At 40.2% G+C, this 27,143-nt stretch overlaps 1 protein-coding gene across 4 annotated transcripts in view; it reads left to right on the top strand.

Annotated features, from left to right (window-relative positions):
* Positions 1-27,143, top strand: part of NFIA (nuclear factor I A) — a 400,594-nt gene that overhangs the window by 284,758 nt on the left and 88,693 nt on the right. For all 4 annotated transcript variants that reach the window (XM_049774403.1, XM_049774402.1, XM_049774401.1 and 1 more), the window contains exon 6: positions 4,374-4,501. In XM_049774403.1, coding sequence (XP_049630360.1) covers positions 4,374-4,501 — 128 coding nt within the window. The remainder of the gene's footprint in view (positions 1-4,373; positions 4,502-27,143) is intronic.

Genomic DNA, 27,143 nt, shown 5'->3' with positions numbered 1-27,143 from the left:
GAAATAACACCAGAATTCCCTAAATCTAACCACTGACCCCTATCAATGCTTTTTGTATTCTTTAAATGTTCCCTAATTGATCTCCCTATAGTAAGAGGGAGAAAAACCCACAAAGCAAAAATACCAGAACTTCAAAGTTTATTTCTAGTTGAACAAACCTGTGAGCATATTTGGATATTTGGATTCCGGAGAAGTTTGCTGGCAGAGATGCAGTGCATAGCTTCCCTCAGTCAACAGGAAAAGATTTTGAAAATGCATGTGTACAGTGATTCATTTCCAAGTCGGGGGGGGGGGGGCCTGTTTCTCCCATGTGGACACATTATTGGACCTTCACCAATCCCACGAGTCCCCCTGACCCTCAGTCTTTTGCATACTATTCCAGCCATTTTTGCGGCCTTTCCTTGTGATGCTTTGAGCGGAGTCCTGGTTATTAATTCCATGTAAGAGGCTCATGTCAGTTTCATGGTCTGCAAATAACTGGCCCTGATAAGGAGCTCATTAGAAGCAGCATCAGTAGTTAATAACTCGGTAATATGTTTGTTTTACTCTCATTAGGCTCTCTCAGAGGAGGTTATTTTTTAAATTGTTCTTTAAATAGATAGACTCAGCAGAATTATCTCTGTACAGGTTAAAAGATGTGCTCCAAAGAAGACCCCTGATTTCCATATTGAAAAATTTCCATATAGAAAAGTCAGTCCCCATTTGTTCTTTCCGTGTCCCTAATAAGGGGTCACCTGTGCTGTGGCATTACACACCTGCAACAATTGAATTCTTCAAAGTGGATTTTAGTGGAAACTGCACTGTCAGTAATAGCTCTACCTGGAGCTCAAAGAAGTTAACTAGCCTGCTTGTACTCACAGGCCCCTGAAATGACCGTGACATTCAAATGCTGGGGGTCTGTGGGAACCAGAGAACATGGTCCTGAGTCTTCAGTAAGATGAGATAAAAAGATGATGGGCCCGGAGAGATAGCACAGCGGTGTTTGCCTTGCAAGCAGCCGACCCAGGACCAAAGGTGGTTGGTTCGAATGCCGGTGTCCCATATGGTCCCCCGTGTCTGCCAGGAGCTATTTCTGAGCAGACAGCCAGGAGTAACCCCTGAGCACTGCCGGGTGTGGCCCAAAAACCAAAAAAAAAAAAAAGATGAGGCCCCAAAGGCAAGCCAAGCACACCTGTGCTTACTGGACCTTAAGATTTATATTTCCAAGCTTTGAAGAGGTGTCCTGACTCCCCAGATCAACTTTAAGTTGTTTGAATGTCAGGTTTCACTCATGCAATGCTTGCTGTAACTAATGACAAAGTCCCAGGGATTTTGTGGCTCAAAGGCAAGATCTTAGGAGCTTCTCAATCTCAGCTTAAGATAGTGACTAGTAAGTGGAAGGTTTCACTCAGGGTTCTGGGCATAACAAGAAAAAACACTGCAGTCTTGTAGGTAAAATACGGCTTTTCACAATTTAAGAATTGACCCAATGTTTGGAAGGAAAGGAATGGTCTTACCTGAATTTCTAGGTAAAATCTCTATGAACGTAGTAAAATCTCTATGAACGTAGTAAGAATGATTTCCACACATAAGGAGAGATAATATTGAGCTGGATAGATAGTACAGCAGGTATAGTGTTTGCCTTGCACACAGCTATCCAGGGTTTAATTCCAGACATTCTGTATGGTCTTCTGAGTCTTCAGGGAGTGATCCGAGCACTACTAGGTGTGGCCCTCCCCCACAAAAAAGAATTAGAAAGAATAATGTTTATCCTTACTATTAAGCAGACAGCGAATTGGCACTTTTTTGTTTTCCTCAAATGTTTCTGGGAAAATAAAATTCGTATAGTTTAAAGCCAAGAGTAAAATAAATGATGGCTTCATTTATCCATTAGAAGAAAAAAATGATAGACATTAGTTGTGGTTCTCAGTTTATAGGAAACATCTCTAAAATCGTAGAAGGGGTAATGAATATTAGGTAAAATACACTTGGGGAGAAAGGGAGCAGTGCTCCTCCTTTGCAGTGGGCCCAGGAGACACTCCTACCAACTCATGGGTCTAATGAATAAGATTGCCAGAGCTGCACATAGGGTAGCTCATCGAGCCATGTAGTGCCTTGAATCATGTCCTCATACATGCATGGCAAACTCTCCAGCCCCTTTAAGCTGCCTCCCCAGGCTCCAAACTTTCTTTTAAAAAAAACATTTATTTTAGAGAACTTCAAGACAAACTCTTAGGTACATAAACTTCATCTTAAAGCCCTCCACCTGTTCCCACTCGGGATCTGATATTCCCTCCTCTCCCTTCCAGACAGTTACCCTCCATCAACCTCTCAAAATCTGGCTTTCAAACTAAGGTGTCAGCTAATGGCTATCAGATATCTTTAGGATTTAATAATGACGTGGAATTTTTGTGATTTATTACAGAAAAATCCAAAGAAGTGCTAAGTCTTAAAAGTACAGAAAAACATTAATTAGAGAATTATAGGCAGAGGACTTTAGCCTTTTGAGTTAGATTTTGAATGCAGACATCTGGAAGAATCCTTGTCTCATGGACTTGTGTGTTTGTTTCTAAACCAAGTTTCCCAATTCTGTATTTTTTTAGTTGATGTTTATGTTTTGAGGTCCATACTCAGTGGAACTTCAGGATTACCCCTAGCTCTGTACTCAGGAATCACTTCTAGGTGGCTCAGGAGACCAGATGGGATGCTGAGAATTAAATCTGGGCTAGCCACATGCAAAGCAATTGCTCTGGCCTACTATTGCTCTGGCTCCCACTCCCTGAGCCTGCTGGGAATGATTCCTGAGTGCAGAGCCAGGAATGATCAATCCCAGGACACCAATGGATGTATACCCCCCCCACCCCACAGAAAAAGACCTTCTCTGAGATACACTTTCATTTAACTATAGAAAAATCCTGCAAGTGGCTGTTTCTCATCTGACTTGGAAGGCCTAACAAACATTAGCTTTTTGAACTCCCATTTAATTTGTTGCGTGCTACAAATGTGTCACTTTCCTGTGCTCTGGTTCCAGTGAGGATAAACCCCAAAGGCTCAGAGTACAGCCAGCTTCAGTAATGAGAATGTCTTGCCTGAAATCAGATTATTTCTATTGCAGCCATTGCCTCTTACCCAGAGTCTAAGTTTTATTTGATTCCCCTTCCTTGTCTTTTTCAGACCCCATCTATACAACCCCTACAAGTGACTCTTTCTCATAAGGTGAAGGGGTTCATTTACAGGTCAACTTAAATGGGGGTGAACCTGTAGCAGTGCTTGGGAGAGTCTGGGTCACACCCAAGTGGTCCTAACTTAAGGGGTTTAGGTTCAGTGCTCAGGCCTGTGTTTCTTGGGAAACTACCAAGACCATCCTTGGTAATGTTGGAGTGGTGATGGTAGCATAGCATCAGACCCTCTCACATGTAGGACCACTGTATCATCTCTAAGCACCTTCGTGTTAGAAACTACCATTGCTGGTAGCATACAGTCCAGCTTTGCAGTCTTTTCTATAACTTCCACCCTCTCTTTCCTGGGGTGCCTTTCTCCACTGCAACCATCACACTGTCTCTGAGGGCCAGAGATAATACACAGAATATGGCAATTGCCTTGCATTCAGCTGACCTGGGTCTGATTCCCAGCTCCCCCCACCCATGTGTATATCCTCCAAGTAGAGTAATCCATAAGCATAGAGCCAATGTGAACACCTCCAGATGTGGCCCAAACCCACCTGCACCCCATGAAAAGCAATGAGAGCTTTCCTTAAAGCAGGGGTCTCAAACTCGCGGCCCTCCGTACAACATATTCACTTACCGAATAATCGCAATAAAAATCGCATTAGTAAGAAAAACATCGCATTAAACATTCGCATACCCTGAGCAGTTTTGTTCGGGGTATGCAAATGTTTATTTTTTTCTTACTAATGCGATTTTTTTTTTTTTGTGAATATTCGGTAAGCGAAATCCCTTATGTGACCCTGCCTCACCCCGACTTTGCCTCCTGCAGCCCCCAGGTAAATTGAGTTAGAGACCCCTGCCTTAAAAGATCTTTATCTGGGCTGGCCAAAGGGTTGAATTGGTTTCTATGGCCATTGTTATGGCTGATGCTGCTGATAGCCACGTTCTTCCTGAGGAGACAGAGAACATGGACTCTTCCAGAGGTCTCAGGGATGGGCCTGGTCTCAGCAATTGCATTGAGTGACAGTAAAACCCAAACTCAGACGCTTGGAGCCCCGCAGGCGAAAGCCCTTCGTTTGCTGACAGTGCAGAAGCAACCCAGAGCAGAGGTGAACCTTCACGTTACTCCCAGTTGCCCTTTGGCTTGGCTTTCCTTCAATAAGAGGTGGCCTGTCTCATTGGAGGTAATCCAGGCACCTCTGACCCCGGCCTTGCTTGCTTTTACAGCTCCACAAAGCGCCTCAAGTCTGTGGAAGACGAGATGGATAGTCCTGGAGAAGAGCCGTTCTACACAGGCCAAGGGCGCTCCCCTGGAAGTGGCAGCCAGTCGAGTGGGTGGCATGAAGTGGAGCCAGGTAAGCAAGGGTGGGCGATGGGCACAGAGCTGTGAAGTGGATGTTCCATGGTGGCAGCAAAGAGAGGGGGCAATGGAATCAGCCACTCAGTGCCCAGTTCTGATTCCAGCTCCTGCCAGTCATGTGACTTTGGGTAAATTACCCAAGTTCTCTGAGTTTCAGTGCCCCCATTTTAATAACTCATTATAAATAATAGCTGTGTAACATTTGTAATTCCTCTAATAAAAATAATGCCCAGCAGAGGGAGAGTCTGGAAGAACAGTTTTCTGATCCCTTTCCTCACCTTTTGCCTTAGAATAATTAGTTCCCTGTGCATACAGACAGGCACCAAAAACTCTACCCCTTCCTGCATCTTCAATTCCTTCTTCCTTTCCTCCCTGGTCTGTTAAACCCCCAGATTTGGGGCTAGGCATAGGTGGACATTCTGTACTCTCCTTCCTGATTCCCTGTAGTTTTTCTGTGCCTTCACATCCCGGCAGTTAGATTCCATGGAAATGAAAGAAGGGTTAAGGGAAATGAAAGCATCTCAGACTCCACCGACTGCATCCTTTTTCTTGCACAAAACTGCTCTTGGCTTTGTGTTTAGCTAATCCCCTCCCATCTTCATGGGGAACTTCCTCTGGACGAGAATGCAGGGCTGTTTCTGGGAACTCCAAGGTGATGGGGAAAGCTTAAGCACCTGCTCAAGCACCTGCTTTCAGGGAATTCTCTGCTGGGGGCAGGAAGTAGACCTAGAAGGTGATATTGCTGCAGGGTTTGGGACACACCAAGGTGGGGGTTTTGGCCCCCAGGGTGCTGCCTTCATTTTTTCTTTAATTAGGACCCTTCCTGTCTCAAGGAGTGGGGGTATCTTCTCTGCTGGTCCCACCTCAGGTGCATTTCACTCCTAGCTTAGCTCAAGCTGGTTTCCCTGATGCGGCTGCAAGAGAAACCCAGACGGAAATGAGGATAAAAGTGCTGACTCCTCATTGCCAGGAGCCATCCCATCAGCATGACCGCAGCAGAATGAAATGAAAAGTTTATGTGCTATTAAAAAATTAACAGAGGCAACACTTCTGTGAGCCCTTTAAAGGCATACATGGGTATGTCCTTGCCAGGCTACCTGGTACAGTGAAAATGGGCATCACAGAAGGCAGTCTGGGGTAACCTGAGAGGAGCATATGGATGTTTTTATACGTATGGATGCCTTTTTGCTTTGTTGTATGGAGTGATAGGAGGTTCCTCAACTCTCGGGAAATAGATTTTTATTTTTCGGTGTTTTGGCAGGGTTCAGGAGTCACTGCTGGCTTTGTGCTCAGAAATCACTCCTGGCTCAGGGGACCATATGGGATGCCGGGAATCAAACCCACGTCTGTCTTGGGTCAGTAGTGTGCAAGGCAAATGACCTACAACTATGCTATCGCTCTGGCCCAGAAATAAATTATTTTGAAGCCTTACTGAGAGGTAGCAGTGCTTGGCTGAATATACTGTATTTTGACCTAATGATTATTTGTATTGGTTTATTTGTTTGGGAGAGGAGAGGTTTTGTACCTGACAGTGCTCAGGGACTCAAAGGTATTGGGAATGGAATCCAGAGCTCCTGCTTGCAAAGAGAACTTAATGGTTTTTATTTGGAATCATTCCTTTTCTTACGTGCATGTTCTGATTCAAAGGATTATAAAAATTAATAACTGAATGTACTCATGCCCTGGCAATCTTTAAATAACCTGAGTTATTTGGCAGGGCACACACACAAGCACACAAACACACACACACACACACACACACACACACAGCAAAAATAAAATCCCACCTCCGAGCCGATTCTCCCTTTTCATGACAGAAAAGTGTCATTTCATGCTGTATGGATTCAGGGTAAGGGAGAACAGTGGATGAATTTACATTTGGCCAGATTCAGCACAGAGTCAGAATGAAACAGGGCCTGAGGGGACATTAAAAGTCAACTGCAGGATGTTGTACAGGTTCGTGGTGACTTTGGTGTCATTAATTCACGCCAGCCATTTTAAATGGATAATTTATGCCGCCAGATGGTCCTTTTTGGGGAGTTTCCATCTAGCCCAATCCCCTTTTTGGCACAGAGAACACCCGTATGTTGTTCCCACACTGATCTGGACCCACAGAGCTGCTCCCCAGGGGTACAGTCCATTGAGTGGGAGGCTTTTAGTGGTTCCCTCATGTAAATTACCTTCAGATCATGCAGGGAGTTTGGTGGGCTGAATGCACCCGCAGTCTCTTGCTTACCCACATTTGGGACAGTTCTCTCCAGGAAGCCATGAAGGAGACTTTGTTTATGCCTCAGCTGTGACCCGAGAGGCAAAGCCTGTCCCCTCTCTTTGCTCAGAAAGCTGTGCATCTGTTTACCTGCCCTCAAATGCTTTCTCAGGACTCCCCGGCCAAAAAAGAGGATCGAAGGGTGCCAGAAGAGACCAATTTCCTGGAGCAACCGGGAAAGCTTTGGAAAGTAAAACAAACCAGACATGCCATAAATTACACGGGCTCTTTCGAATGTCTTTTGTAACGTCCTGTTCCCTGTTAGATTATCTCAGCTCTCTGAGCATGCAGCTCTGATTATCTCTGGGAAGAAGGGCACAGGAGATTAAAGATGATGCTCGTTGCAAAACCTCAGACAACCCCAGGCCAGCTCTGGCCTCTTTGACAATGCTGCATTTGTTCCCTTCCCTGCATTCAGTTGCCCAGTTATCTCAGACTGGGGTTAGATATGAAGCTCTGCAGCTCATTAGGTACTGACGGAAATGACTGTGGTGAAATTCTATCAAGCGAAGGATGCACGTAGCACTGACTCTTGTGCATCCTATGAATGGAGGACGGCTGAGCAGCCGGCTGATCATGCGGAACCAGTAGGGTAGAAGCTAACAGGTGGCTCCTCTCTCAGGTCAGACATTGTGTGTAATGCTTTCACGGTGACTGAGAAATGATAGCGGGCATTGTTTGGGCATCCACAGGGCACCACGTTGTTTTGGTTTGCATGGTTTTTGTTCAGTGAAACCTAGGGTATCATACATGCAAGAGAAGGTCTCTACCATTGAGCTGTAACTTGGGCCCTGTGTGCCAGGCTGTTTTTGTTTGTTTGTTTGTTTGTTTTCTGTTTTTTTTTTTTTGGTCACACCCAGCAGTGTTCAGGGGTTACTCCTGGCTTAGAAATCATTCCTGGCAGGCTAAGGGGGACCATATGGGATGCCAGGGATCGAACCCAGTTAGCCATGTGCAAGGTAAATGCTCTACTACCTGCTGTGCTATTGCTCTGGCCTCAGTTGTTTGTTTGTTTTAATATTTATTTTAAAACTTTTTTTTAAACTTCTGGGACCTCCACAGTGGTGCTCTGAAGACTGTTCTAGGTGGGACTCAGCCATGTGAAGTGGGTCTGACAGCTCAGGATGCCAGGCCTACAGTTCAGTGCTACTGGGTCTCAGCCTGCCCCAGTGGTGTTTAGGAGGTGGTATGGGGATTTGATATAGGGTCTTATGCATGCATGTCTCAACTTTGGCCCATGGAACAGCTTCCTGTCTCCAACTTCATTGTTTAAACAGTCTCCTTCTTTGTTATATATGTAAAGCTGAATGGTCTCTCCTGTGTAGAGGTGCAAACTAGTTAAAGGTAAAGTCACTTGCCCAGGACCCACAGTCAGTGTACCCAAGGATCCAGATTCAACCCATCTTTGATTTTAGAGTGTAAGTTTGATCTTCTATAGTCAGCAATCTCTCTCACTATCAGTATTCAGCTCATATTTTAATATGTCATGCTTTGGGCTTAATGTTGAAACTTTAAAAGCATAATAATGAAATCTCTACCCCCACCCCCTTATTTTTCAAGACGACCTGAAAAATACTACATTTATATTCTAAACCTGTACTCATGGACAGTCCTGGTACTACAGAGAATAGATGATAGGTACGATTAAATACATATGGACACAATATGGATGCAAATCATATTAACTGCTAAAATGTTGAAGTGATCTCTTTTTTGGCCCACAAACCAAATCTTAACATTCTGACCATTTTTACTCACTCTCTTCCATCATCCTGTAATTTGTAGGCCTCCTTTCCTTTATACTTACCTATTGTGATATATACAGATTATCATTGTCTTCAAGAATTATATTTTCCAGGGGACTACATTTTTGTATGCTTAGGCTTCATCCTAGAGGCTGACCAAGTTCCAATAGGTATGTAGAAAGTCTTTAGTGATTTAATGAAAGAATGCGTACAAACTAAAATATTGAAATTTTGGGCTCTTTCAATAAGATAAAAGCAGACATTTATATATAAAAGCAGACATTGCCACCAGTATTCTGCTCCCACAAATTTACATTATTTTTGTGAAAATCAGTCATTAGCAAAGCCTAAACAGCATAGTTGCAAAGGCTTAGCTCAGTTCTCATTGTCAAGTGACCATAGATGAATCTTCTTTACAAGTAGCTCTCACATTAACAAAAATGTATTCTTTTAAGTAAAAATTTTTTTTAAAAATTATTATTGATTTGAAGGAAGTGTGACCTTCACCCAGTTGTGATCAGCAACTATTCCTGACTCTATGCTCAGGAGTGACCTCTGTTGGTGCTCAGGAAACCATACACAGTGCCTGGAATCCCATCAGTGTTTGTGGTATGCAAGACCCATGTCTAAACCACTGTACTATCCCTCTCTTTATATATATATATATATATATTATATGTATATATTTATAAAGACATATAATTAATATATAATCATATATTATATAAAATATATAATTAAATATATATTAAAATATATAGTATCTTTTAAAAGATACTTCTTTTCATTTTATTAGATATCTTTGTTTTAGAATATAATTGTTTTTTTGGTTTTTGGTTTTTGGGCCACACCCAATGACGCTTAGGGGTTACTCCTGGCTTTGCACTCAAAAATTGCTTCTGGCTTGGGGGACCATATGGAATGCTGGGGGATCGAACATCGGTCCATCCTAGGCTAGCGCTGGCAAGGAAGATGCTTTACTACTTGTACCACCACTCCAGCCCCTAGAATATAATTCCTTAAAAAGCACATTGTCTTAGGTAGAAAAACATTCATTTTTTTCTTTTTTTTACATAATGCATGATTATAAGATTTAAACCAAGAATCCCAATAGTAAAACTCTTCTAGACTACTTTACATAATCTCTCTGAATTAGGTCTGAAACATAGCACATTTCCTTAGTAAGTTTCTTCTTAGAGAAGTGTCGGGAGCTCTCATATGAGTCATTGTGAGGGCTGGAACACAAAAGGTCTAATCTTACTGCACAGAATATGATCAGGAGGCTGGAAACCTGGGAGTTTATGAGGAATGTACAATCTCGGGCCCCACCCCACACCTCACACCCTACATCACTGTACAGAAATGTCTCCAGGCAAAGTACATACCTATGAGGATTATGAAGCACTGAGCTAGATTCCCTCTGGTCTGTTTCTTTCTATGGGATCTCTCCTCTCTATCCCTGCCTGCAAACAACCCTAACTTTTAATAATAAGTAGTACTGCTTTCCATCTTTTCTCCCTCTTTTTAAAGTAGGAAATCCTTTAGAAATCATCTAAACAGAGATAAAGCAAACCTGTTTTCAGATAAATCAGAATAGATAGTACCCTGCACAGTGGCTCACAGTGTTTAGATACAGCTGACCCAGGACAGACTTCGGTTTAATCCTCAGCGTCCCATATGGTCCCCTAAGACAGGAGTGATTTTATAAATGAGGGAATCAGAGTCTCTTTTCTTGAATTGGGGTTGAGGGAAACCTGCAGAAATGCTCTCCTATTTGAATGTAAAGCTGAAGTCTCCTAGCTAAATCACAAGTGGTTAAAGTGGGATGGATCCTCACACTCGCCCTTCCTAAGTTGCAAAGCAGCTTTGTGGCTGTCCCCTGAACCCACACAGGCACTGCTCTGTGTCCTCAAAGCCTGGGACTCATCCGGCATCCAGTGGGTTTCCTGAATTAGTGAGACGTGCCGCTTCCTGCCAATGCGACTGCACCTGCATTGAGCGCAAACATATCTGCCAGTTTCAGCAAAAGTAAATATAACTTGGTGTGGAGGGAAAAGGTGGGGGGTGTGTCTGTGTAGAGGAATTGTAGGAGTTTGGATAAAACTTGGTCCTGTGCTTGAAAGGACAAAAAGGTTCCTTAAAATCCCTCCTATGGAAAACTATTCAGCATTCTAGCATGCCTCCAATTATATTGTGATTGTAAAACCTTATACACAGCCCCACCCCTCACCCGAAGATTGGAGGCACTGCCGTTCAGAGCAATATTCGAGTGCTAAAGTTTGGAGTTATTTTTTTCAGAAATAAACTTTGCACAGAGATAAAATTCTTCCCAGAGATGAAGCAGTCTTCTTGTTTTGGTTTTGAAGGGCAAAAGTAAGCATTGCATAGCAATGTGTCTTTCTATCAATATCACCAGGAAATTCATTGGTAAAGACATCTGTAGAACACTTCTTTGATGAATTTCTAGCCAATAAGCAATGCAGGACATTCGGAAGTGTCACCACTTCTGAAAATTGGACTTGCCATGCAAACTCTTCTTGCCTTGTTCCCTTGAGAGTTCAGATACCCCATGTTAATTTCCCATGGGTTCCCAAATTTGCTCGTCCCCATCTGACTGCTAGCCATCTTCCATCTGTTCTAAGAGAGGAGGAGAGATTTGCAATTTAGACTCATGGTGGAGACCCCTAGGAGGAAGCCTAGTATCTATGACAATAACAAGGGAGCTGACCAGTACCAAGAGGCCATTGATCATGACACACCATAGCACTGGGATAGGTTAGAGGAAACAGTCACCTCCCCCATTCCCAGTAGCTATAATAGGAAACAGCCCTGACTGCAATGTTTTGGAGTTTCTTGTGCAGCTGTGGTGGAGTGGGGAGATCTCTTTCAGGGATAGCCTCCTTCCCCACTAAGCATTGGCACCTCCTCATCAGAGTCTGGTGTTCCAGGGAGCATGGGAATGAGAACAGGGAAGGCTCCTGGTCTTGGGTGACCTCCTTTAGCAGTGCTGTTTTATCCTAGCAAAGGATTGTGACAGGAACAGTGGTGACAAAATGTCCCAACCAGTCTTTAAAGATGTCCTTACCTTCTCTATTGAGACATCAAAACACAACCAATTGTAATTTTATTCTAAAAGATTCTCTGGGATGGGGCTGGAGAGATAGTACAATGAGTAGGACTCTTGCCTTGCACATCTCTGAATTAGGTTTAATCTTCAGCATCCAAAATGGTCCCCTGAGCTTATTAGGCTCAGTACAGAGCCAAAAGTAACCCCTGAGCACCATAGTACATGGCGCCCTACCCCCAAAAGAAGTTCTCTATGAGAGGACCAGAAATATTTTTACTTCTTATACAAACACTGTCAATGGATACCTGGGGTGTGTCATCGGTATGTGTGTGTGTGCCTGTGTATACATATATATGCGCATATATATGTATATGTATGACAAAAATTGCTCCCCAAAAGTGCTGGTGCAGTTCTGAAGCCTTGGTCCTGGTAGCTGTTCAATCAATATTTATGGAATAACAAAATAATTAGATGGCACCTTCCCAGGCCTCCACTGATCCTTTGAGTAGAAAGAGGTGCTGGCTGCCAGCATTGATAAGTGACGTGAGAGGAGGTGCTTTTGCACAAGGGTGAGTGTGTGTGTAGGGGGAGGATGGTATGGGGGAACCCAGATGCAGGATTTTGTGAATATGGAAGTCCCCCAGAAAACAGATGCTGCTTTTCAGCTGGTCTTGTCTGAGTAAATAATTATCTCCATCAACACACTTTTTAATTTCATGTTTGAAAATGGGGCCATGTAAATACTGGAGAAAGAAGACAGGCTAGAAGGCAGGAGGCAGGCAGGCAGGCAGGCAGGCAGGGAGATTTAGCTTGCTTTTGGGATCATAGCCTTTCCTCCTGCTGCTTGGCCCCATTTTCACCACTACCCCACATCTTATGTGTCAATGCACTGGCTGGTTCCTAGTCAGGTCTTATTCTGTGTGTTGTAGCAAAAGGAATTTTAAGGCATGTTTCATTCCAGCTACAAAGTTTTCTGGGAAGGGAGAAAACAGGAGAGAAATAGAATGTGTGATTAGGAGTGATTACTTACTAGCAGAAGTATACTGTTATTAAAGTCTGTCATGAGGAAGCTTGAGCTTTTGGGTAAACAACTTTTCTGAATTTTCACTTCCTCATATGTAAACACAGAGAATTAAAAACAAAAAAGTCTGGCTGTGATTCTTTTCTAACCATAACTTTGAAAAACTCAAGTGAAATGATCGTTTCAAACAAGAGATGTATAAAGCTGTGTGTGTGGTACTATACCTCAAGAATACAAATAGGCATACAGCATATAAATAAACAAAAAGGCTTTATAGACATATTAAATGTCCATTTGTAGCAACTACTTTGGAAACTCTCAAGTGTTCTGTGAGTTGGAGTGACTGTGGAGATAAATGAAAATTCTGTGTGTTTGTCTATGTCTGTGTCTGCTGTGAAGGGCCTCAGTCCTGATGTTAGGAAAATAAAAAGACAGACTTTGCCCTCAGAGAGGTTCCAGCCCAGGTAAGGAAGGAGAAATAAGTGATTAAATAAGTGCCCAATGGTTGTGGTACAAAGTATGACTTTCTAAAAGAGCTGGGACACAACTATTCCATTAGTAAAGGGGCATTAGTCAATGCTCCTTTCATATTATTGATAGTCATTCTTGACTCAAAGATGCCTTGAAAATGGTCTGTAGGCTCATAGGCAATACCATCTTACTCCTGAAACATGAGGCTCTTAGGGTCAGAGGCACAGAGGCCAACTCCAGGCTTTATATGCAGAAGCTTCTCCTTTCACCGAATGGTCCTCTGAATGCTGCCAGGCATTATCCTGGTGACACTCCGCAGCACTGTGCTGAGAAAGTGCCTCATTACTTTGCCTTAGCATTGCACCACCTAGGCCAGTCGGCCATGTCTCACTGTGAGTGCCCTCTAATTCCCTGAGCAGCCCCCTAAAATGAAGAGAGACTTGTTTCTGCACCCAGAGTCTTACAGCTTCCCTCGCAACTAGATAGACTTCTCAGTAATGAATTTGTACAAAAACTCAATGTTTTTTTAAGGGAAACAAATAATCAGTTATACTGACTTGACATCAGTTTACCAAAGGGAAAAGTAACCCAAAAATATAGATAGAAGAAAAAATAACAGATATGAGTAAATCAAATATTCCTAAGAGTTTTCTGTATTGATTTCCCTTGATCTCATATATTTATTATTTTATAAGCATTATATTTATTATTTATAAGTATTAATAAATATCTGTAATATATAAAACAGATATAATAATATGTAATAATATCAAACAGAAAGATTTTTAATTCCTGATATGAAAAGGAAAATAACTTATATAATGACTTATATCCTGTCCTCTATTCTAACCTTTTAGTATTACAGTTATCTTTTAGTCTCAGATAATACTAGAATTTAAATTGTAGTAAAAGGTAAATTTATTTGTATTTTGTCCTTAGAGCAATGCTGCAACTTTAAATATGATTTTGTTTATGAAAATAGTTTATGATTTTCAGCTATTTAAAATTTTACATATGGGTTTACTTATAGACTTACTATAAACTGGATATTTTTCTAAGCCACAAGTGCATACATCTATAGATGTCAATATATGTGCACTAGATTTGGTTATATACTCACATATGTATATATCTTACATATTTTTCATATCTAGGATACACATATAAATATGTGTATATATATGTACTTCTCTAATTTGTAAAAAAAATGAAACACTATTTCAGACTTCTTTCTCTTATGATTCTCATTTATTGTTTAACATATGGGTGATTCTGTTTGATGAATCTAGTCTATAATGATGAAACAATCACATGTCACTGGTTTCTGTAGGAAGAAAGCTCTGTCCTTTCAGTGGCCAGCACATTTCAGTCCTTCACAGTCAGGCACTAAATCTGAAGGACAGAAAGAGAAGAAAGAGAAGTTGGTTCCTGGGTCCCCCATCAGACCCCAGGCTCCATGGTTGATCTGTCCACTCTGCAGAGAGGCTTCGGTAAATCTGCTCAGCCCTCCTGCTTTCTTGCCTGCCTGGCACAAGATTACAGCGATGCCTATTTACTCAGCTCTCCATCCTAAGATTTCAGATTCATCATTTTCTCATCAATTAATCAAAGACAGGGCCACCCATTTGGAGGTGCTGGGTGAATTACATCTTTGAAGATTACGAGAAATACTCCCATCACTGTAGTAAATCAAGGAGCATTTCCTGATGGATCCCTGAGCAACATACCGAGTGCAGCAGCAGAGAACACTTTTCTCTAGCACTGAATCACCCTGCATGCCTCTCCAGTAGGTGAACACTTCAGGGAGAGTTTGATTCTAAAGCCGCTCTTCAATTTATGAGAGATGAAACTGCAGTAGAATCAAACTATTAACATGCTGTTCATTGGCTTGCCTCTTCCACTCAAGTAATGCTCCCCCCCCCCCCGCCCCCTATTTAACCCATTAACAAGCCAAACAGAAGGCTCTGAAGTGTGTGGGTTTTTCAATATGGCGTTTCTTTAGTTCTGGGATCTCAGATCATTGGAGTGGATGGAGCCTACTGGGCTGTGGTCCAATACCTTAGCCCATGTGGACCGTTGTCTGGTCAGACAATGCTGAAGGTTGGCTGTTGACTCAGTGCATACTCCAGCCTCTTTCAAGTTGTCCTGAGCGGCTAATTGTCCTTACTGTCTTACTATCTTGTCTGTCCCTCCATATAAGCAGTCATCTAATTTCTGGGGATTTTCCTCTTTGTGTGGTAGGAGAAGCAGTGAAGAATTTTCATCTGCAACCTGGATATCTATTCCAGTCATAAGAAAATCAAGGAATGGCACCCAATAGCCATCTCTTATATGAAGTGTCCTCAGTAAAACAGGTTCTTCCACTTTAGTGCTCCTAACCCAGAAATCACGTCATTGTGATTAGCTTCCAAGATGAACGGATTCTAGGCTATCATGATTACTTAGGCCTTAATGCTCCTCAGAATTCACCATCTGCCTTCCAGCCATTTCATGCACACAGCAGAGGTGATGGTTTATCAAAATGGCTGTGCAGCTTGGCTCCTGTTTTAGCACTCTTTGGGGACCTTTGTAAGTGGCACTTCATGTTCTAATGTCTAAATACACATGTAAGGATTAAAAGAAGCCTGAGAGGCCTAAGAACCCCTTTCAGGGCTAGTGATTCTTTGATATTTATCACTTCGTAATGGCGACACCTGTTTCTAATTTTAAATGTTCTTTTTCTTTTCCCCAGTAGTTATATTTTTTTCCTCCCCATCAGAAAAGAAATCTTATCCTCAAAAGACTTAACTGGTCATTCTTTTCCTTTTGATGTGCTTGCTGTTTTTATGAGTTTGTCCATCAGCATTGAAGCCTTAACATGCCTTTAGTTAAAAAAAAATCTCTGTAACACATAATGATGATGGTCTCACATAAAATTGATGTCCTAGCCACACATGTGAAGACTTCTGCAGAGGTATTATTTGTTATAAAGGACATTATCTGCCACTTGAGCTGCTTGATGGTTGTTTTAAGTTGAATAAAGCCATGGAAACCAGCTCTGTTTGGTGGGAATAGCTCAGGAATTTCAGTTCCACTGTTGTTTGGGTATCACAGTTAATGGCAGGATTGGCTACAATTTTTATTTGAGGGCTGATATGTCAAAAGGAAATGAGAGACACCCAGTTCAGTCTCTTTAATATGAATGGAAATAGTCCTTTGGTTTGGGCTTAGGCAACCTACTTGTACATCCCACTATAGTTTGCATTTTTTTTTCATTTTTTTCTATCTTTATGAAACCTTTCCTTAATAGATTCAGGATAATGTTAATTACAGAAGTAGAGAAAAAAGAATTACACACACATATTCAAGAAGCCCATTCTGATTGGTCTGTGTGGAATTGTCTGGATAAATGTTGTGTGTGTGTTGGGTTCCCCCCCAAAAAAGGTGTGAAAATAAAGGAGATGTTTTAGATAGATCATGAGTGCTGAAAAAATGTTGAACATGAGCGGTATTTAGTTTAAGGGAAAATATAATTTCAGGATTTGGACAAATAAGACAAGATGGAAAAAAAAAAGAGTGAATTATTAACTCCAGCCTAAGAGCATTATGTTGATCAAGTCTCCCTCGACTTGAATAAGACACTCCACAAAGGCTGTGATGAATGGAAGTAACTCATTTACTTAATTGATATAAAAAAAAACTTTGCCAAGCATTTACCCTTAGTGTCAGATAAGTGATTTTTAATAAAATATTTCCAAGATATGAAGACAGTTAAGAAAACAGCACAGTTTTTTTTAATAATTGCTCTCATAAGTGAACGGATCTATCATTACCTTGTCACAAAGAATGACAGTGAGCAAAAACATCCTGTTCATCTCTCTCAGATAAGTAGGAATGTAATTAGACAGACACCATCTCTGCTGTTGAGCTCCACATTCATCAGAAGTGCAACTTGAGGCAGTTTTTTTTCTGATAAGTCACTGTTCAAAACAAAACAAAAACCTTTTTTGTTCTATATATTGTGACTCAATTAAAAAATGACTTTTATAGTACAGTTATCTTCCTTTTTGTATTCAAAAATAATTACTTGGGCCTGAGTGATAGCACAGCTGTAGAGTGCTTGCCTTGCATACAGCCAACCCAGGACAGACCTGGGTTCAATCACCAGCATCCCATATGGTCCCCCAAGCCAGGAACAATTTCTAAGCTCAGAACCAGGAGTAACCATTGAGTGTCACCAGGTGTAGGCCCAAATACAAATATATATATATATATATATATATACACATATACATATATGTATGTATGTATATATTACTTAATGATACTCTGATAATCCACAAAAGTTCTATTAGAGGTTAGTGATTCATTTGGTTTCACAAAAATATCAGGATAAAGAACACAGTAGATGTATGTTTAAGCTGAAAATGATCCCATTTATCTCAAAGGAAAGCATACCCTCTTTTTATTTTATTTAAAGAGATATTTTCTTAGAAGAATAAATAATCCCTGAAAGTTTTGGATATGAAATAAGAGCTAAAGAGAGACTTTCTCTGAAATATTTTATGTTCAAAATGATGACGCCTTACCCCCTTCTAGCGGCCACAGCTATCAACTTTGCAAAGAATCTATTGCCTTCTGGGGTGTCATTTGACTAGAAACCACTGCCTAGTGATGAAGAGGGGCAGCCCAATCCCCTGTACAATTCTGTCTTCCTGTGTTTGGGGCAGCTCAAAAGCCTTTGAAGGCCAAGAATAGGGTGATTGAAGGATGGCAGACAGATTTTGCTCAGTAACAGGTGGAGGTCAAAGCAGTTTATTTGTGGGGATGAACAGAGTGCAGAGATGAAAACTCAAATGCTTTGCCATAATAAGGTTTAGCAAGAAAACGCTGACTCCACCAAGCTTCAATTCTAGCTGACAGAAGGTTCTCTAGTGTTCATTACTTTATTTCACAGTTCAAGCAGTTCGAAGAGGCCTAACATTATATTTCTTTTTTTTTTTCCCTCCTCTATGAAATGTTAGCATCAGTTTTAGATTTTATTTCTAGGGGGAGGTGTGTTCTTGTATTCTGGGTGCCTTGGGACTGACTGCACCCCTGTTTAGACTCCTACCCCTCGGGGAACATTCCAGACCACACATCCAGCAGAGGCAAGTCTGGTACTAGGACCTTCAGCTCCCAGTTTTCAATCCTATTTTCACAGACAGAAGATGCTTTATATATTTTTCTCCTAAGATGATTTAATAAAGCTCATTGATGTGGTTGATTTACATAGGTGACCCCAACAGTGCACACAATCCATCTCTGTACTGCAGTAATGTGTCAACAAAAGATACTGCTGTATCAAATGCATTCTCAATGTTACATTTTATATTTTGTTCATAATACAGTTGTATATTTTTATAGATAAAGTTGTTCATGATTAAGTTACAGTCATACAATGTAGAACAACCTTCAGCAGTGTACATTTTCCACCATCAATGTCCCCAGTTTCTCTCTGACCCTCCCTGATGACATCCTCTCCCCTTCCTGTCTCTGGAACATACATACTTTTTTCTTCCTTCCTTCCTTCCTTCCTTCCTTCCGTCCGTCCTTCCTTCCTTCCTTCCTTCCTTCCTTCCTTCCTTCCTCCTTCCTTCCTTCCTTCCTTCCTTTCTTTCTTTCTTTCTTTCTTTCTTTCTCTTTCTTTCTTTCTTTCTTTCTTTCTTTCTTTCTTTCTTTCTTTCTTTCTTTCTTTCTTTCTTTCTTCCTTTTTCTTCCTTCCTTCCTTCTTTCTCTTTCTTTCTTTCTTTCTTTCTTTCTTTCTTTCTTTCTTTCTTTCTTTCTTTCTTTCTTTCTTTCTTTCTTTCTTTCTTTCTTTCTTTCTTTCTTTCTTTCTTTCTTTCTTTCCCTTTCTTTCTTTCTTTCTTTCTTTCTTTCTTTCTTTCTTTCTTTCTTTCTTTCTTTCTCTCTTCCTTTCTTTTTCTTCCTTCCTTCCTTCCTTCCTTCCTTCCTTCCTTCCTTCCTTCCTTCCTTCTTTCTTTCTTTCTTTCTTTCTTTTTCTTTCTTTCTTTCTTTCTTTCTTTCTTTCTTTCTTTCTTTCTTTCTTTCTTTCTTTCTTTCTTTCTTTCTTTCTTTCTTTCTTTCTTTCTTTCTTTCTTTCTTTCTTTCTTTCTTTCTTTCTTCCTCCTCCTCCAACCTCCTCAATCCTTCTCCTTCTTCCTCTTCCTCCTTCTTTTCGTGCCTCCTCCTCTTCCAACCTCCTCATCTTCCTCCTTCTCTTCCAACCTCCTCCTCCTTCTTCCTCTTCCAATCTCCTCTTCCTCCCTCCTTTTCTTCCTAACTCCTCCTTCTTCCTCCTCTTCCCTCCTCCTCTTTTCCTTTTTTTCCCCTTTTAGATACTTTGGTTTACAGTATAATGCACACCTCCCACCATCAATGTCCCCAGTTTCCTTGCCATCCTTAGAAGATACTTTAATAAGTACCTTTGCATCATCAAAACAGAGATGGAGAAAAAATTATCTCGAAAAACACCTCTCTGAGTATCTTGTATTGGAGATGGACAGAAGAATGCTTTCATCCTAACAATCATGTTCAATTCTGTATTTGTACAGGCATCTCTTGCAAAATGATGTTTGAAAAAAATTGCAAATTTTTTTTGCAAAAATGTTTGAGAAGTTTGAAAAATTCAAATCGTAATGAGCATTTTTGAAAATACAGAAAATTAAAATTTGCCTGCTGTTCTATAGCAGGATCAAAAAAGACCAGAATGGTCCAAGTAGAACTTACTACAATGATACAGATGTTTTCTCTCTTTGCCTTGTTCAATGTGATAACAGCTCTCCAAAATATGGCTTTTGAGCACTTCAATTGTGACGATGCTGAGCAGCTGATTTTTTTAATGCTTTTAATTTTAATTAATTTAAATTCAAGTAGCCACATGTGGCTAGCAGTTACTCTAGTGGACAGGGAAGAGATAAAGCAAACATATGCCTAATTGAATTTTTTACTTTTCAATTGGGTATCTAGGCAGAATGATAAAGTATTGGGCTCTATTACATTATATTTATTTTTCATGTAAATATGATCAATTTTCCTCAAAATTGTTTCTTCTCAGCCCTCTGTGAAATGCATGATTGTTCTAAAACATCTTTCCATGATCTCAGAGGGAGATAGACTATATAGTACCACTCTAGCTTGTGCCAACCTGTGGAATTGTGGGATATGAGATTTAGTTCTTTTATTTTATTCTGACACTGGTGTCTATGTTTATCCTGGAAGGAAAGGAAATCCCCTAAAATTTCAAAAGACTTCATTGTTAGTCCAGGAACTAGATTTTTATGACAATTTTCTCGCTATTCTTTATAGCCTCAAGTTGTAAATTTTCATTCATAAATGAACCCTTAGAATACATTTGAGAACTCACCATTTCTTTTTATCTGAATTATTCATATAATTTTTACTCCATGCTTTCTACACCCCCCCCCTTTTTTTCTCAAATTGGACAAATCATTTGTGTCTGAGCCTTTTAAATGAGCTGAACTATTTATGGTACAGTAATTCTTTGGAGTGTCCTTTTTGTTCTATTTAAATGGTAGCATGTAGAATAAAATGAATAAACCTCAAAAGGTATAATAACTTTTGTTCTAATCTCTCCATCGTAAAAAATAATTTTAAAACATTTTTATTCACTGAAGAAGGTTAAAAGTCAACATTGTCTGGATTATTTTACCTTCTTTTTTGTCTCTTTGAGTATATTAATCATAATCAATTATCTATGAATGAACCCTGATAGGTTTTATCTTCAGGAAACAAATCTGAACACATGATTTCAGTTCCCTCATACCCACAGCATGTGTTTCATACCCAAAGGAGCAAGATGGACCCTTAATGTGGTCTTCATCTTTCTAGCCAGAGCCTTTATTTAGCATCTTACTTGGAGTTGGTTTTTTCATAGCATAACTCATGACAGCAGATACTTATACTTAATGTTTACAAGAGATCAAGAGACCACTTACCTGGGACCTTCTGAAAGGGGCCAGAAAGGTCCTGGCTTATTTGTAAGACAACTACTAGAGTGCACAGTGTAGTTCTGCATCTAGAAGAGATGAGTCTAAGTATAAATTTGCTGGTGGTGTATGACTTGCAAAATCTGGAACTGATGACTCCACTTTCTCAGAGACTGGAGGGATGACACAGAGGCTTATGCTGACCCTATGAGTCTCTGGGGGTGTGATGGGAGGGTATGTCTCTCCAGCCCAGCAGGAGGGGCAAGGAGTCCCAAGATTCCTGGTAGAAAGCAAACACCAGAGCACTTTGCATTTGACTTAGATTCAAAAACAACCTTTTAAGCCAACTGAGCGTGGATTTGTATCAGTAAAATGGGTGGATTGTTAGTATTTTCTTCAAAGTAGGCATCTGGGTGGAACAGTACAGGGAGAGAAACAAGAGCATTCTGGGCCATCACAGGTCAGGTTCTCTCTTTTCCTGTTTGGACAGTTCTTTGCTTCCTTCACCTCCCTATGGTTACTGCCTTATTGCTCTGCTTCCCACAGAATTGAAGAATTGGCTATATCCATCTTCTCTACTGCTTCTCTCCCTACTAATTCTGGAAATGATTGCAGTCTGTCATCCCTGTACCTCACTCACCTGCTGCTCATCTTTTTTTTGTTTGTTTTGGGGTGTTTTTTTTTGGGGGGAGGCACACACAGTGATGCTCAGGGGTTACTCCTGGCTATACACTCATAAATCATCCCTGGCTTGGGGACCATCAGGGACACCAGGGGATCAAACTGTGGTCCATCCTAGGCTAGAGTGCACAAGGAAGACACCTTATACCCTGTGCTACCTCTCTGGTCTTATGCTGCTCTTTTTTTAAGATCCCCAGAAATATCTAGATCCAGCAGGAATAGATTGTATCTGATCTCTCTGGTGCATTCAGCACACAGCTTTCTTGAAATACTTAATTTGTTTCTTAAAAACTGTACTCTCCATTGACTTAGATCCTTAGTTATCTGTTTTGACACTGGCTTTAGTGCCTTGGCAATTTCCCCCTGATTTCCAATTTTGAACTAAATTTTAATGAATTGTATGTTATAGACTAGACTGTTGGTTAAGTGAGGTGTTATTTCATTCTAACATAGTCTAGGCTTGGAAGATTTCTATTAGTCTTAAAAGAATTATGCTCTCTTCTGCCTGTCAGTAGGAATATAAGAAGGCTATATCTCAATATAGAGAGATTACTTTACAAAAGGCTTTATAGACAAAGCAACTAACTCATGGAAAAGGCAAGAGTTGTATTATAAATGTTTAACATACATATTTATTCTTACACTGTAGCATCAATGAATTTTAAGTTTCTTTTAAGTCTATGTAATACTTGTTTCTTGGAAATATAATTAGAATCACTGGCGATGCCTTAAGTATTTTTTGCTTTTTTTTTTTTTCTTTTTTTGGCCACACCTGGTGATGCTCAGGGGTTACTACGAGCTTGCACTCAGAAATTGCTCCTGGCTTGGGGAACCTTATGGAAGATCAGGGTATCAAACGCAGTCCATTCTATGTCAGCGCATGCAAGGCAGATGCCCTACTGCTTGTGCTACCACTCTGGCCCCATCCTTAAGTATTTTTCATAGTTATGGTTTCCAAAAATATCATAACTGATTTTCACTCAAATAAAATGTACATGAAGGAAAATAGTTCTAGAATAGAACCATTTAGTATAGTTAGTATAGAATTAATTTTATTTTTACATATTCTTTGGTAGCATTTGTGACCTTTATTTGTATGTTTCTCTAGATAACCCAATTAGAAATTTCTACTCTAAATGCCTCTTATTGCCTTAAATTTTATTGCCAAAGTACACAAAAGAACGTAATGTTTCACGAACTGTAGGAATTTACAGCCAGAGACACCTAGATCTCAAATACCACTTCATTCGAGCATAATCTGGACAACTTGCATGGCATCTCTTAAAATTTAGTTTCTACAACAGTGAGTTCTAGTTAGAAGTGATAGAGATCCTGTGATCTGGGATGAACTATAAGAATTTGAGACATCACTTTTTGTGTGTGTGGTGGGGAAGAAACTGGGGATAATGGTGGAGACAAGGTCACACTGGTGGTGGGATTGGTATGGGAACATTAAATGCCCAAAACCACTGTATTATGAACAGTTTTGTAAACCATGGTGATTAAATAAAGTTTAAAAAAAAGAATTTGAAATATTACCAAGCATATGACATATAGTTATAGTCTCTACTTCATAGCTTCGATTTTCAGTATTTTTTTTTTTTTAGATAATCAGCAGAGACTTAATCACCATTTCTTGAGCTTCTTGCTGACTCTCTTGGATAATTGTCGCAAGTAACCTTTAGGTCTGGGGTAACAGTTGATCTTAAAAGCCATAAAAAGACAGGTTGTTGGGAGTTGAATGGTAATACTGGACAGTAAACTATCTGAAGTCAAAAACACACAACTCAGCTAGCTAGCATTTTGTGGTTTTTCTCTAAACTGCTTATATATTAGATTTGAAAATCGAAGTGCGGAGGTTTCTTGTTTCCAGAGTTTCTCACAGACACATGGAGACTAAAACAAACATTAGTGAAAGAAACTTTCTGTTCTTGACTTTGATACTTAGAAAAAAAAGGGGGGAGGGGGAAGCCAGTTAAATCTGATCTGACCACTTGAATTACATCATCCAAACACCTCAACAGATGAAATAAGGTCCGGCTGTCCTGGGCTGCATTAACCAGGGATAATTTTCACAGGACAATGAATTTTTAAATAAGTCTTCCACCAAAGTAAGTGCTCACTTGTGAGTTTCCCTGTTGGAAATCTGGGATGTTGTTCTACTGTCGCCGAAATAGCTATAGCTGATGGTGGCTTCTCCCTTTTCCTCCCTTCCCAATCATCTTATGGCTCCCAACTCCTAAAAATATTTCCCTAGGATGCATCTTCCAGCAGTGCAACTCATCTTATTCCAGCAGTATTTGTGTCCTAATTCTCTTAGTATTCTTGATCAGAATGTTTGGTAAATCTCATAGTTAGAAGAGAGAGATTAATCATGAGATTAATCACGATTTCCTATTGTCTCACCCCTTAACTTTCTTTTACTGTCTTTGACATCAAGCTATAGTAAAATGTGGCCAAAACAAATTTCAGGAATTATTTTTGAATTTTATTTATATCATGCACTCTGATTATATTAATGATGTTTTTTTGAAAGAATTGCAGAAACAGAAAATTTCAAAAGTGTTTATGTCATTGGAAATGACCACTTTTAGCTTTCTTGCTATGAAGATGCCTTAACATTTTCTCTGACTACGTGTGGTTTGGATAAACCACAATTTTGGAAAGGATTGTGGAAGACAAAGGAAACTTTTTGACACCCTGGAGAGTAATCATGAACAGCAGGCATCTTTATTACATATATATCTAGCCTTTATAGGAATCATATTGGAATTACACGCTAGATCGCTCTTGCTACATAACAGATCACCAGCAAAACTTACAAGATAGAACTTATGCATTTATTAATTTCACAGGTTCCATGAGTCTGGGGACTAGTGGACTAACTGGTCCCTCTGCTCAGGAGCCCACTAGGTCAAAATAAAAATATTACCCCGCTTACATTTCTTCTGGAGCTTAAGATATTTCAGCAAGGGCTGGAGAGATAGCATGGAGGTAAGGCGTTTGCCTTTCATGCAAGAGGTCATCGGTTCGAATCCCAGCGTCCCATATGGTCCCCCGTGCCTGCCGGGAGCAATTTCTGAGCATGGAGCCAGGAGTAACCCCTGAGCACTGCCGGGTGTGACCCAAAAACCACAAAAAAAAAAAAAAAAAAAAAAAAGATATTTCAGCAAATGCTGATGATTGTTGGCTGTTCCTTGAAGCTTTAGGACTAAAGATTGTGCTCTCTCTTATTATTACTACTACTTTTAACTAACATTACATTAGTCCATCTGATGCCAGTGTACAACTTTAGACATCAGCCTTTGTAGATCCTATGATCAACACAATAACTTCTATTATGATAGAATAATAGAGTAGATTATTGGTATAGCTTCTATCTATTACTGTGCAGCTGTCCCCCTTTATTTATTTAATCAACTCCAACCCTTGTTCTTGCTACTTACTACCATTCTTTGTAGTATCTGAATTTGTTTTTATTTTCTTTCATTTTTTTCCATTTGCTTGAGGGAAAATCCCTCCACAGATAAGTATGATCTTATGATATTTGTATTTCTTGGTTTTACTTATTTCACTTAGAAGAATTCCTTCAAGATCCATCCAGGTTGCACACATGACAAAATCCTGTCATGTTACAGCTGAGTAGTACTCCATACTATGCATGCATATGCTCTCATAAGCTGACTTCCCATATCTGTCACTGGACATTTGAGTTGATTCCAGTTATTGGCTATTGTAAATCATGATAATGTAACCTATTGTTAATTTGTTGTTTTTTACTCCTCATCTACTCAGCCACTTTATATCTTTTGTGGGAAGAATTTAGTCTGTTTGTATTTAAAATAATTACTGACTACATGATTTATCACTGCTTTGTTCATTATATTTTGACTATTTTTCTTTTTTTTATGATTGTGCTATACCTCTTTTTTTCTTTTTTCTTTTTCTTTTCTTTTTGGGTTACACCCAGCAACACTCAGGGGTTACTCCTGGTTCTACACTCAGAAATCACTCCAGGAAGGCTAGGGGACCATATGGGATGCCGGAATTCAAACCACTGTCCTGCATGCAAAGCAAACGCTCCACCTCCAGGCTATCTCTCTGGCTCTTGCTGTTCCTCTTTTTTCTTGAAAATTTGATGGTCTGAGACAGAATGATAGTACAGTGAGTAAAACATTTGCTTTACATGCAGTCCATCAGAGTTCAGTCCTTACCTCCCTCATATATGATCCCCTGAGAACCTCCAAGAGTATACTCTGACAACTGCCATGTGCGACTCTTAAACAAAATTGATGGTTAGGTCTCAGCTTTCTTAAAACTGGGTATTAGCTTGGTCCCACTTAGTTATGAGAGGCCTTGTTCCTTGTCTCATTGGTCCTCTTCCATGTGGCAATTTTACCCCATTCTAACTTACCTTTTTCAAAGCCAGAAGTAGAATCGCTGACTTCTATTCCCCCTTTTAAATGACTTGTCTGATTAGGGTCAGGACTATTCAGGATAATAACCCTCCAATTAATTCATAGTCACCTGAGTTAGGGACTTTAATTAAATCTGCAAAAGCCCCTTCACCTATAACAACCTAATTACAAGAATAACATTCAAAAGCACATTCAAGGAAAGGAGAGTCATAATAGGTATGTACCCCAAGGGCTGGAAATCTTGAGGCCATCTTAGAAATCTGTCACTATTATGAATGATGACTCCTGCAAAGCCAATGTGAATACTATGTTTGGCCTGCACTTCCGGCTCTCCTATTGGATTTCTCACTCATAGCTCCTTCAAGGAATCACATCACTGGATAATAAGAACTCTGTATTTGACGGTGTTTGTCTGCTGAATATTGGACTAACCCGGGTAGCTCAGGAACATCGTAAAGAAGAGAAAAACAGAGAAAACTACAGGGTGAAAAGCCCAGTCACAAGACAAAATGCTCCTTTTATTTTGTTTTCTACCTTTAGATTTAGGTATCTGAGCCACACTAGCCATTCTTGAAGGCTGCTTTCCCAGTGGATTTGATCCCAGAGGACCATTGGATTCTGGGATCAAATCTGGGACTCCTACATGCAAAGCATGCACTCCAGCCTTTTAAGCCATCTCCTTTGTGCCACTACTAGATTTGTTTGCTTATTTGCTTTTGCTTTGGGGCTATACCTAGTGACTCTCTGGGGTTACTCACTTCTGGCAGGTTCCATGAACCATATGAAATGCTGGTGATAGAACCTGGGTCATCCACATGCAAGGCAAACACCCTTCCCACTATGCTATTACTCCGGCCCCACTACTGGATTTTTTTTTTAATAGCAAGTTTCAAAAATAAATATTCCATGGAAACTAAACTGCAAAATTTCAGGTCATTCTATAAAATTCTTTATTTTTTTAGATATTAAAAATAGCTTTGAAGTAATACTTTGTTTTTTTC

Source organism: Suncus etruscus, chromosome 6 (genome assembly GCF_024139225.1).
Source record: "Suncus etruscus isolate mSunEtr1 chromosome 6, mSunEtr1.pri.cur, whole genome shotgun sequence".
NCBI classification, from domain to species: domain Eukaryota; kingdom Metazoa; phylum Chordata; class Mammalia; order Eulipotyphla; family Soricidae; genus Suncus; species Suncus etruscus.
Note: the sequence above shows the minus strand (reverse complement) of the source record. Positions and strands in the feature narration are given on the sequence as shown.